Source organism: Penicillium rubens, assembly GCF_028828025.1.
Source record: "Penicillium rubens strain IBT 27055 chromosome Unknown utg000002l_segment0_segment0, whole genome shotgun sequence".
NCBI classification, from domain to species: Eukaryota; Fungi; Ascomycota; class Eurotiomycetes; order Eurotiales; family Aspergillaceae; genus Penicillium; species Penicillium rubens.
In genome coordinates, this window is record NW_026890600.1 from 6925529 (window position 1) to 6938324 (window position 12796).

The 12796-nt window shown below is 48.7% G+C and overlaps 4 protein-coding genes across 4 annotated transcripts; 2 read left to right on the top strand and 2 right to left on the bottom strand.

Annotated features, from left to right (window-relative positions):
• Positions 1-915: 915 nt before the first annotated feature.
• Positions 916-1275, top strand: N7525_005098 (uncharacterized protein; the record flags this gene model as incomplete). The annotated part of the gene is made up of 1 exon (XM_002565142.2): positions 916-1275. The coding sequence occupies one exon, from the start codon at positions 916-918 to the stop codon at positions 1273-1275; it is 360 nt and encodes a 119-aa protein (XP_002565188.2).
• A 981-nt stretch (positions 1276-2256) lies between these two features.
• N7525_005099 (uncharacterized protein) lies at positions 2257-2876 on the bottom strand (the record flags this gene model as incomplete). Its single annotated transcript, XM_002565141.1, has 2 exons — positions 2257-2621; positions 2852-2876. 2 exons carry the CDS (start codon positions 2874-2876, stop codon positions 2257-2259), a joined length of 390 nt encoding a protein of 129 aa, XP_002565187.1.
• A 2245-nt stretch (positions 2877-5121) lies between these two features.
• On the bottom strand, positions 5122-7302 carry N7525_005100 (CAAX farnesyltransferase subunit beta RAM1; the record flags this gene model as incomplete). Its single annotated transcript, XM_002565139.2, has 8 exons — positions 5122-5380; positions 5441-5710; positions 5774-5891; positions 5953-6080; positions 6169-6243; positions 6325-6480; positions 6734-7207; positions 7238-7302. 8 exons carry the CDS (start codon positions 7300-7302, stop codon positions 5122-5124), a joined length of 1545 nt encoding a protein of 514 aa, XP_002565185.2.
• A 1292-nt stretch (positions 7303-8594) lies between these two features.
• On the top strand, positions 8595-11040 carry N7525_005101 (Zn(II)2Cys6 transcription factor domain-containing protein; the record flags this gene model as incomplete). Its single annotated transcript, XM_061213279.1, has 2 exons — positions 8595-10869; positions 10940-11040. 2 exons carry the CDS (start codon positions 8595-8597, stop codon positions 11038-11040), a joined length of 2376 nt encoding a protein of 791 aa, XP_061070300.1.
• Between the last annotated feature and the right edge of the window lie 1756 nt (positions 11041-12796).

Below are 12796 nucleotides of genomic sequence, written 5' to 3' on the forward strand. Positions count from 1 at the left end.
AGTGGAGGAAACCCCGCTTTTGGCGTGTTGCAATATGTTATTCAACCGGCATGGAAATAGTATTTTCCATTCTGGGTGTGAGTAGTGTGTATGTCGATCGATCTGTGAGCTGTAGCCTTCACTACCTACCTACCTAGGTAGGTACCTAGGGTACATATTATGTAAGAACCCCATGTCCACTATCTAGAAGGTCGGGGGGTTGTTTATACGGAGAGAAGGCACTTGGGCAACGTGATGGATCCAGGAGGAGGTCAGGGGTCATCTATAAAAACCCCCTTCCGCCCACCTAGTCAATCAATATTCTTTAGGCCTGTGGCTCCTCAATCTTTCTTGTCCCATATCAGCAATATTCTTCAGACAACAACCTATCATCACAATTCAAATATTTTTGACTTGCAAGCTAACAATGGGTTTGTACCATACACATGACTGACATAATTCTATTTCTATACTGGGTAATCCTGGGTAGTTGTCATTAATGGATCATCTCTTCATGTTAGACTAGAGCAGGCTTTTGTTATTTCTTCCAGGTCCCGTCCTATTAGCCGTGCTTGTATCAATAACAAAGAGCTTCCCGGGCTTTGGTCTTTGAAGCATTACTTTGTTCTAAACAATGGCTTTTTACTTTCTCGAATCTCCTTGAGTCTTCAGTTCCCTTTGTTCCTCTGGGATATCCTCTTTGGAGAATTGACAGGAGACGCAAACAATGCAACAAAAGATTCAGGGTTGAAAGCCCATTGTATTATTCTATTCGAGTTCAAAGAGCTAACTAAGTACCAATCGGTTAAATAGTCGTCAAGTTCCACGTCAATTTCCGATATTCAGAATCAAGCAGCGTTCCGACTAACCATCTGACAATTCAATACTTCAGCATACCATATCCATTTACCTTCTTCGATCTTACCACCTTCCAATATGGCCTCAGCTGGGCGGAAAGCTTTCGAGAATGAGACAGAGGCATGGGAAGCACTTGGTATCGTCGACCTAATTGGCCACCAAGCTTCCATTCTAGATATTCTCGAGGCAATCTACGCTCCTATCCACAACAAGTATGTTTTTGATGGATACCTCCCTGACGGATTCTTTGAATCTGCCGAGGACGAAATTCTAATAGCGCTCCGCTGCTATCTTTCTAACGTCCCAGAGACTGTAAGGGACCATGTACCAGATGATGATGAGCTTTGCTTACGTCTGTACGATTTTATCCGATTTAAGCGAGCCGATGATCCTGCGTGGATGCATATCTTGCCGGAATGGGACTTTGAGCTGGAATAGCCAGAGAGGGGAGAGACAGAAAGAAGGAAGAGATTGATTCTCTGACAGACTCAGGCTAGCTAATATAGCTAGTTAGCAAACAGTGAGGTCTGGCCTGACAAACCACCTGGGCAGGCATCAGCCTGGCTGACATACAAACTTCTAATGGATACAGCTCATTGATGAATATCTTTAGATAGAAAGTTTACTATCAACAGGGCCAGACAGGGAGAGAGAGACTTCAAGGTGATGTGGGATAGGCAAGGGCATTGCAATACTCAGTTTGAGTTTGGAACCAAGTCGGACATAGAACATGATACAAGTGGTGTAGGGTTGATTATTTCGGCTTGAGCTATAGGTATGGTTTCCTAGATGTATTGATTTTGTTTGTTTTCTAGAAAGACCCAAACTATTCACTTCCCTTCTCCTGTAGTGTCTCAAATCTAAAAATATAACCTTAGATATCAGACTTTCTCTGCCAGGCGCTTTCCTAAGCTGTCTATTTTTGAAGTAGTCCAGAATGTAAGCTAACAGAAGTACAGTTAGAGACAGACAATAGTGTAAATTCAATAGGAAGAGTAACACTAGAACACTGAGTGCTCTAAGTTGCGGTCATTGTTTCCGACACCTTGAAGGGGAGTAGTGTACGCCAGTTGTCCACTAGTTGGCAAGTCCCATAGACTGAATTCAACAGCTATTAAAATCAAACAACCTCATAGCAGAATTCATCGCTAACCACCACTCGCAAACGACAAATAAATCCACCATCTAGATACATGCAAAATCATCATTAGTCCCACCATACCATAATCAACGAAAACACAGGGGACATTCAAAATCCCACAGATTTTCCCTCTAAAAGAACCCACAATCATACCAAAAAGGCGTAGTCGTAAGCGTCATGTCATGAAATCGTAACCCTCCTCCCCCAAGACCTAATTAAACCCTCCGCGAAACCACCGCCCCCCGACCCCCCCAACCCCAGTCCCAACCCTAACAGGCCTACTCCCCTCCACTCCAACTCCCACCCCGCGACCGATCACTCCCACTCCCACTCCCACTCGCAGACCCCAAAGAAAGCACATCGTCCTCACGAGCAGGTTTCCGTCCCACGCCAATGGCAACGCGCATCCCCTGCACAGCGCCGCCGTGCTCATGTCCCACGGGGTACATGCCGTCGTTGACGGAGAAATTGCGGCAGATGAGGTAGGCGCGCATGGCGGCGCTCTCGCGTGCCAGCGTCTCATTGCTGCAGATACCGTCTGTTCGGTACTCGCGGTTGTTGACGCGCACGGTACATGTGTATCCGCTGTTGCTTGTGTAGGCGTTGTAGATTGGTTCGGGCCAGTTGCGGCGGCGGCAGAGGCCTGGGTTTGGACTTGGTTAGTTTTGGGTTCTGAGTGGTGGGATTGGTTGGAGTGGAGTGGGGATGGAGGGGTAAGGTAAGGTCTTGGGTGTTTGTTTTTCTGCATTGGGTGTTTGGGATACGGTGGCAAGGGAACGGGTTTGGGGGCATTGGTTCGCGTTATATGACATGCATGGTTTGGGGAGGAGGTAGTGATGGATGGTGGGGAGAATGATGACAAGGATGACATACTGGTCAGGTATAGGATATAGTACATCTTGGGATTTGGACTAGACGCAAGCTGGAAGCGAGAAAGACGGGAAAACTAGAGACAGGCGACGGACGACGGCGTTGCCACTTGTCCAACTGCAACGAATTGCGACAATTACTTGGAACACATTGGATAGGTCTGGCTTGCAGGGAGACGGGTTTAGGGCTGAGGCTGAGCTGCTAGCTGGTGTGCAGTCAGGAAATATGCGGATCGTGATGCCCAATGGCGTTTGCTTTGCTAGTAGCGGGGAGGGTGTGCTGGCGTTCCAAACAAAAGCACGATTATAATACTAGTGAAGTTCAAGAGTGTCTAATTCAAAGAAGAGTGAATGAAAAGCGCGAGGGTGAAAAACAGTAGAGAGAAATTGAGAACTAAATCAAGATTGCGAAGGGAATATTGGAAAGATGCCACACCCATATACAGATATACAATTTTCTAGAACCGACTCTCCCCTCCTCCGTACAACAGGAAAAAAAAGAAAAAGAAAAAGAAAAAGAAAACAAATTAATGAGGGGAACAGAGCTGCTGCTTGCCATATACTTGATTACTTCTAAAAAACAGGTGGGGCTTTTGCATTGATACCTTTCCCAAGTCATACTGTGAGCTGGCCGGTGTACACAGTACCAACAGAGAAGGGAAACGGTTGCAATTGCGACAGCGCACAAAGATCTAGGAAAAAGAAGACATTTGGTGTCAATGCAGATGACCTGAAGAAGAAAAAGCTATTAAACAAAAAAAGTCAAACTACTAAGATTCTAATACCCACCGTTGAAAGATGGAAGGTTAAAAAAAGCAAAGTCAAGTATACAATAAACAATAATAAGCAGTACTAGTAAACAAATAATCAGAGTATAGTAAACAATCAAACTCAAAAGAGACCCTAGGGCATGGATCTGGAATCCGGGTATAGACTACTTCCACCAGGTAAACAGAGTACAAGAAGAGAACAGAAGACGATAGATGCACGCAAGCGCATTGGACCTCAGAAAGGCCCCAAAAAACCAAAGGTAACAGTAACTCAAACGGATGTTCGATGTATTTCGTGTGCCGTTTTCTCGGCGGGTTTACTGATGCGTTGGCATGTCTCTTTGCCAGTAGAATTGAACCGAGTCTGAGGCACCGGGAGTCACCGTGAGCTGTCTGCTTGTACCCCTGCAATTCGCCGATCGAAACATAAACATTCTCGGAGACTAAGGGAGACCTTGTAACCTGCTTGCAGAAGGTAATACCTGAAGATTATGGATCCCAGTATTCCGGAGTGATTGGAATGAAATAGCGCTATAGTGGTGCTATACTATACTATACTGTGTACACGGGTTGTTTTTTACTTTTTTTCGCTGGCATTGGTTGCTCAGAATGATCTCTTTCATTTTTGACCCCGCAGACGCATTAGAGAAAGCGCAATTAAATCTGCCGCCCTTATGGATATCGAGACGCGCAGGTCTGCAAATGGTGATTGGAGCCAAGGAGGGGCCGTTCATGTTGTGCAGAACGCGTCTGAAGAGGGGCCAATTGCTTGTGAAAGGGCTATGAGTCAATGAAATAGTCAATAAACTACCTAGTAGGTAAGCAAAGTAGAGAGGGGGCAATTGGAATCCAATATCGGAGAATGGGAAAATGCAGGCGCCGAGGAACTTGAGTTACTCGACAGGCATCGGACGCAGTGATGAGCTGGCATTGCAGTGGAGAAAGGCGTTGGATTTATCCGCATATTCTGGTATTGACGATTACTTTTGCCCTCTTGGGCCTCGTGCAGCTTGTTCATTTTGGTGGCAAACACATTATGATGTACATCGTAGGAACAAATTTCATATGGATCGTCGAGAATGGCGGGACAAGTAAAACCTTCGCGCTAAAGAACTTTCTGTGAACTTCGGAAAATCGGTGAAACTGCCAGCACAAAAACTAAGGAATTGGTGCCATGTGCTATGACCTATGCTGTAGAGTCATACTCGGGCCCCGAATCCAACCCCTTGCGTCTCGGTCTCGTTCACAGCATCCTCCTTGGCTCGGTCGAAAAGATCATCCTCGTGGCTCCCATGCCATGACCGCCGATATGACCGCGGGGCTTGCAGTCTCAAGCATCCAAGACTAATCATGCATAATGCACTTGCTCGGAGTCCCTGGTTACCAATGACACCCTGCTTCAATCTACTACATTGTCGCGAGACTTTCCGAAGGAAACCTCATCCGTCGTGGCGCATTATCCGTGTCTCCTTTCTGATATGGTGTTGGGTCGCGCCCCTCCAGACTAGACAAAGAGAGGCTGGGCCTCGGACCAGAGCCGCATTTGCTCCGCGGCTCTGTGCGGGATCACATACAAAGGGTGCATTGGCTCTAGCCGATCACCCCTTGAAAACACATTGGCCGGATCGCGGCTTGGTGAAGACTTCCAGGAAAATGAGGACGAAAAGTTGTTACTTGCGATACTCGAGTCTGTCCGGTAATGATGGTTTTGAGCCGCACTCAAACCCGCCATAACGTAGCAGGTGTGATATGAATCGACATGCCTTGGGTCATGGTCAGCTGCACGTGTAAAAAAGAATCGTCACGGATAGGAGTTAACATACTTGCCCGGTTTGTCACGGAGACCACCGTCGTTCCCTTGACAACATCCAAGGATGTATCGGGTTAAACCTTCGCGGCTGAAAAGACTGTTGGCTGGTGGCTCGGTGCTATCCGGCTTTCCCTCTAGGGAAGATTCAAGCAATGGCCAACACCCACCAACCCAATGGCTATAACATCCATCCACGAGTTTATTTGTTCGTCCGGAAAGACCACCTTCTGGGGCGGACTGGCGTGCAGACAACCACGACACTAACATCGGAATGTCCATGTGTCTGTCAGGAACTATTAGCATACGAGAATCAGAGAGAGCATTCCGGGCTAGATAAGCCTCGCACCTGTTGAAGATCTCCTCGGGGGGTCCCAAGATAGACAGACATGCCAGAGCACAAAAGGCGTATGCGCCATGGGCCTCCGACCCAGGGCTACCGGAGATACCTCCTTCGAATGTTTGGCCTGAAGGCGAGTGTCAGCACATCTCAAGGCTACTATAAGCCAAGCCACCAGTAACTCATACATCGTGAGAGATATTCAGGAAGACCACTCGTCAGACTCTCCAATCCAGCCTCCCGCGCTTGAGAGCCCGGAGCAAGCGTCAGCGGCAGGTCAAGTAGCGAGATAAGAGTCATAGCGCAGTATGCGCCACTGTATTAATGACATGTCAGATCTTGCGTTGGGGAAGGGGAACGGGATTACGAGCAAGCGCCTGCTCCAGTCCTGGGGTTTCACTTACCGCACATCTTCCTCCCCGCCCTCGCAAACACGGAATCCCCCGTCTGGCTGCTTCAACCGGCCAATCCATTGCCACCTGGGAAAGCCAGAAACTGGGTCAGACGCACAGGATCACACAAGACGCACATGCAGCAGAAAGCTGCCGGTGACAACTCACATCGCGTGTCGGTCCACCAATCCAAAGGCTTCCTCGCCCCCAACCATAGCTAGCGACAGAACGGCTGCATAACTGCCCGCCAGGTGGGATGTCTGGCCATGGCCGCCGCCAAAGCCACCGGTGGGGTTCTGCATGGGCCGAAGCGTAGTGATCACACTAGAGAAGAAGAGGAATGTTCAGAATGGTATTCTTTCTTTTTTCCATGTTTCACGTTGTACAGAAGAGATGATCCTTTCCAATCAAGGTACATCTCCTCCAGACTTCGGGAGGCTCTGTCTCCATCCTGTGGATATATGACAGATAGTAAAAAACAATTTGGGGGAAGAACGAGGCGGGGAAATGAAATAACTTCAAAAAATAAAAATGAAAATAAAAAGCAAGGATGTAAACACTTGAAGCATGCACGCACCGTTCGCGAAATCGAGTCGTCTCTTCTCCCATCATGGCCAGTCCCGCCAGCGCCCAGTACACAATCCACGGGCGGCTGGCGTCCATGGCGACGAACCCCTCGGGATAATCCTCGAGGGCATCGTAAAGGTAGCTGATGTGGAGATCACGTTGCAGGGCGGGTACGCCATGGTCGTTGAAATCCTTCTGGGTGCTGTGGATGCCTTTCAGGAATGGTAGGCATTTTTCCAGGGTCGCATTCTGCAGATCGATGGTCTCTGTGATGAGCGGGTCGCGAATGGGCGGCGGCTGCGTGAACAAGGCCGGGATCCCCGGGCGCGCTTTGGAGTCAGACGGGTTCATGGCTGAAGTCATTGGAATTGATGAGGTTGGACGGTTGGGTTTTTGTGCGTGCGGAAATCGAACTTTTCGTTTCCCGAGCGGCATCGGGGATTTGAGGAATTTGTAGATTTTGTAGATTTTGTAGATTTTGAAGCTCAAAGAAAGGTAAATTGAACGTTCTTACTATTGTTCTGTAGATATGAATGTGAATGTAAAATAGAAGTCTTTGTTTTCCCCACTCTCGGGCATCTTTGACCATCTTTGACGACATCACCACATGTCCTTCACTGTATTTCCCTTTTCAACCTTTTCGAGTCCTGGAGTATCCTGATTCAGTTAGAAACAGACTTTCTCGTGGGAAATGCATATCTCGAGTATTACTCCGTGCTCACTGAAGAGCTCCTGCATGTCACAAGGACCCAACATATATATATATGTGATGGATCTCACGCCATGCACGCAGTATATTGGCTTACATGACACCCTTGCTGCATGTGCCCAGGTATTCGAAATATTTTTTTTTTTAAGAAAAACGTCGACCTGTCCGATTCCTTGTTTTGCCATACTAAGGCTCAACAAGATTTCCAGAGTCCGTGCAATATAGCCGAGCACTAATTTACTATTTTACTATTTCCCTAACTAGTTATCTTACTAGTGCTTAGTTTATTATTTATTATTTAGTAGCTACTTATTTTCCAACGGGGAACTCCCAACTGCATCAGCATCCTGAACTGGCCCGCTAAATACCTTTGAGGTATGGCGCATTCAATGAGATACGAATCACGGGTGGTGGACGGGGAGCTGATTGGATCTGATTAGGAAGGACTCAACTAATTTTGGTATTTGGGATACTTGGGATATTTGGGATATTTTGGGAGATTTAGTATACGGGAACATAACAGGATGTCAGATCTCGCCAATTCTTATTGCCACGCAGTGATACCCACTGATCTTCCGGGTTCGGGCTCACGGGTGATTTGCTAATAGTAAGGATCTCAGTCAGAACCTAGGTAGAAAATAGTAGAATAGATATATGAAATATTATATGAAATATTATATGAAATAGTATATGAAATAGTATATGAATTAAGAGAAAAAGAAAAAAAAAAAAAAAAAAAAAAGGCAACCTTTCCCATTTAGGAAAGAATTCAATAAATAGGGAGATCATGGGACTTCCCGGCTAAGAGGACCTCCAGGGTTGACTCTATCTCCTCTCTCCCCTCTCCGAATCCCTCCTACTCCCCCCCCCCCCCAAATCCTAGCGGAATCAACGCTACTGCACGCTAATACCCGTGGCATTAATTCATCGCTCAACACTGGATCAACGTTCCCTCCACGCCATCAGCCAGCCTCTCCACTCTCCACAATCAACTCCCCTAGCGCATTTCTTCGCTCACCGCTGCTTTGTCCCCCCCACCGCCTCACTTTCCCTCTTCTTCATGGTTGTGTCACCCTTCTGAAGAAGGTCCTCTCATCCAGGCTGGTCCTTTCTTCCCCTTCTCTTTTACTTCCCCGTGGTCGTTTTTGACTCCAAAAAAGTCATGTCCAATGTCGATATATCAAATGATGGCCTTATTGGCGTCGATTACGACTCCAGAGGCTATCTTCAGCATCAATCATGGCCTGTCGCGGTAGATCAGGCGCCCCCACGGTCAGAAGAGGGCCATGGTCTCTCCCCGTTGCAAACTGGCGGTCACCCTCTGGAACAGTCGGTGACCCAGGATCCAAATCTCATGGTCGACTGGCACTTTCAACCACTACACACCCCTCACCACCACCACCACCTCTCATATTCCTCCGAAGACCCGTCCTCAGCGCCCCAGTTTACCACCAGTTATGGCATGCCCATGCAGTCATCCCCCGTCGATCTCATGCCCGGCCAGGGCCAGATGAGCGCCGGCTTGCTCGATGGTCCCTATCTGCCGATGTCGGCTCCGGTCGATATGGTGCCATTCACGTATCAGGACTTCCAAGCGGATCTGATGGCGTTCCCCAACGGACTTCCGGATGTTTCTTATGCCCCGCACCCCGTCCTTGAAAGCAGTTCGCCCACCGACACTTATCTGGAGGTCCGTTCCCTGTCCAGCAGCGACAACGGCTGGAGTACTATCGACCATCGCCGCTCTCTCGACTTTGGTTATCCTGAACAAGGTGTTTTCGTCAACCCCACCCAGACACTGCACGACCGCAGCCTTTCCGAGTCTTCATATTCCACCTCATACGGCAGCTTTGTGGACATCACGAATCCGATCGGATCTCCCGGTTCCGAGAACAATATGGATTTGCCTTGCTATAGTCACCATGGCCACGGACACAGTCATAGTCATAGCCATACTCACAGCCACAACCACAGCCATAGTTACAGCCACAGTAGCTCCATTGGAATCCACGGTACCTCCCCGACAAGCAGCGCAGTTGTCCTTCGTGACCAGTCTTCGCCAGGGTCTTGTTCGCCTTCCGCCGTCAGCCCCGTCGGAATGGTACGGCCGATCCCGGTTCCGATCAAGAAGTCAACATCCCCTGCTCGATCGGCTGGGTCTTCTCAAGCATCTGCCTCACCGCCGAGCCGGAAACCGTCCCGCAAGAGCCCCATTGCCGCCAAGACCGCCGAGACCAAGGTTCGCAAGCAGTCCCAGACCGGCAAGCCCGAGACCGAGAAGCGTGTTGGCAAGAGAAAGGGTCCCCTGAAGCCCGACCAGCGAAAACAGGCCAGTGAGATCCGGAAGTTGCGCGCTTGCCTGCGCTGCAAGTTCCTCAAGAAGACGTGTGACAAGGGCGAGCCTTGTGCAGGATGCCAACCGTCGCATGCACGGTTATGGCAGGTGCCATGTACTCGCATTGATATCAAGGAGATTGGCTATTTCATGAAGGACTGGAAGGCGGATTATGAGCGCCACATTACCATGGGCTTCTCTGTCGGCAACATTACCGGATTCTCGGACCAGGAACGCACTTTGTTCATCACCCACGGATATGGACAAATCCTGCCCATCAACGCCCGCGAGGTCTATGTCCGTGACGAGCAGTGCTTCACCGTTGACTGGATCGAGACAATGCAGCGTGATCCGACACAGTACGAGGTCGAGACTGCCAAACTCTCCGCTGGTATGGAGGGAATCTCGCACGCGATGCTGTCGGATTACCTTGACCGCCACATCGACGGCAATGGCACCTTTGAGAAGTTCGTCGACGATTACTTCGAGGGCACTCCTTTCCTGACGCAAATGCTGAAGACCGCCTTCCGCTTTTACTTCCGCACGAAGCTGCCCGTTATCCGGAAGGCACTCAAGCTGGTGGTTGCTTACAACCTCACCATGCATGTCACCATGGTCGAAGGTATTGGCGAGGAGGAAGGCTTCCTCGGCAAGATCGAGAACATGGGCTCCAAGTTCTCCGGCAAGACCATGGCCCCTGTCATGATCAACTTCCAGATTAAGTGTGCCATGGCTAGCATGTGGCGTGAGCTGCAGAAGGATGTGCTGGAGGAGCTGTCGTCACTTTACTCGAGTGTATACAGCGGCGACAAGCTGAAGAACTGGCCGACCATCTTCATCCTGGCCTCCATTCTGCTGGCCGTGTGGGAGGAGATGCAGTTCGACAGCCACTACCGGACACCAGACGCGGCTGCCGTCGACAAGTTCTGCACGGACATGGAAACCACCCCGGTGGGCGTCATCGTCGGACTGTTCCAGGCCATCTCACAGAAGCTGCCCCCGTTCACCGAGTGGGACTCGCAAAAGCACCACCAGCTGTTGTACTCCAACCAGGATGTCTGCAACACCATGACTGAAGTCCGCCAACATGTCGAGCAACATGGTAAGAGACAAAAGAGACAAGCTCTTCCCAATGTTCCAGTTTGATATCCGAAACTAACTCCACCCTTCAGAAACCTACCTCCGCAGCCGCAGTTGCACGAAATTCAATCGTGGCGACTTCGATTGCCTTTCAAATAAGTTTGTGTCGCGACTGGTCATTCGCGCCAACTAGACAACAACCCCGATGCGCAAACGCATTATGATGATGATATTACCACGACTATCGTTTCCAGCGAGTACAGTTCCGCGATTTCGTTTTGAATGCTAAATGATAACGAGAATATGCGAATCATTGTCGTGACGATGTGCGAGCGCATCTATTTCCGCTCTTTTGACGAAGAATCCGACGGGTCCCCCTCCCAGCGAGGTTCTACCCTTTTTTTGTATTGTTGTTCCGAGCGAACCGACTTTCTTTTGATCTAGCCTTTTATGAGCCGTGTTGCTTTTTTTTTTTTTTCTTTTTGGTCTTGTCTTTTGTCATATTTACCTTTTCATTTTTTTACCCTTTATTATTGGTATTTTTTGGTATTTTTTTGCTCTTGTCTTTGGTGTATACCTTTCTTCGCATAGCTTTGTCTCCAGCGATGAACGAGGATCACGAATGTCATGACCGTGTACGGCCGAAGGTGTTTCTATTGTTTTGTTTTCATTTTGTTGGCACCTGGCACCCGCCACGAAACAGGCCAACAATTCAAGTTAGAACAGGGCCCTGAGAAAGGGTGTGCAGGCTGTCTTATCCCTGAACCCTCACATTCTTTGTGGTGGTTGACGCATATCTTCTTGCCGGGGAAAAGCGTCGGGAGGGATATTTGCGAAAGCGTTTTGTTCATACCGGGCTTTATGCTCTATATCTCGATAGTTTTTAACTCTAAAACTTGAATTTTTATTTTTTCATATCTCATTATTGATTAACTATTGAACTATTAAAAAGAAAGAAAAGACAGCGGTGAACCCGGATCCGACTTTGATACTAAGTTTGGAAGCGGGTACTGGGTACCCGGGAGACCGCAGCAGTTGCCGCGTACAGCCCCGTACCCTGTACTTTCTAGTCACTAGCGTCTCCATTTTAAGGTCCCACCCCCTCTTTTGGCGATAAGCAACATAACGTCATCACTTGGACAAAGGGGACTTGATGGATATAGGAAGATGTAGGAAAATGTAGGAAAATATAGGAAAACATATAGAACAGTGGAAGATCATGGAATCTTAATAATGTTAATAATAGTCTATTTGTAGGCCATATCCAATGATATATAAGTTTCGGAGTTTTCCAGGTGGCGTCAAGTGAAGTGATGGGCTGTTCCCAGGCACCCCCCCATTTGACTCATCCGGCATCTTCTGGCATTTTCACGGCGTCACCTGGGCCTGACTAAGACACCTCGCCCCCTCATCCTTCCAAGGTTTCCTACATAAGGACGCTGTTTCCCCTCTTCCACTTTCTCCCTTCTTTCAATCCACCATTCTCCACAGCTCGCTTCACACTTGAGCATCCTTCCTTTCAAATCAATCTCAAATAATAAAGCCCATCATGCAGATCTTTGTCAAGACTCGTACGTTTATCCCCTTACCTGGCTCCGACGCCGAGAGACGACCTCCTCTCGCCACTTAGCCCATGGACATCCTTGCTAACATTCCTCTCTCTAGTCACTGGCAAGACCATCACCCTTGAGGTTGAGTCCAGCGATACCATCGACAACGTCAAGTCGAAGATCCAGGACAAGGAGGGTATCCCTCCTGACCAACAGCGTTTGATCTTCGCCGGCAAGCAGCTGGAGGACGGTCGTACTCTGTCCGACTACAACATCCAGAAGGAGTCTACTCTCCACTTGGTTCTTCGCCTCCGTGGCGGCATGCAGATTTGTACGTGTTTCCTTCTCTCACGGCCCCATTTTCTTTTTACTAACATTTGCCACAGTCGTCAAGACCCT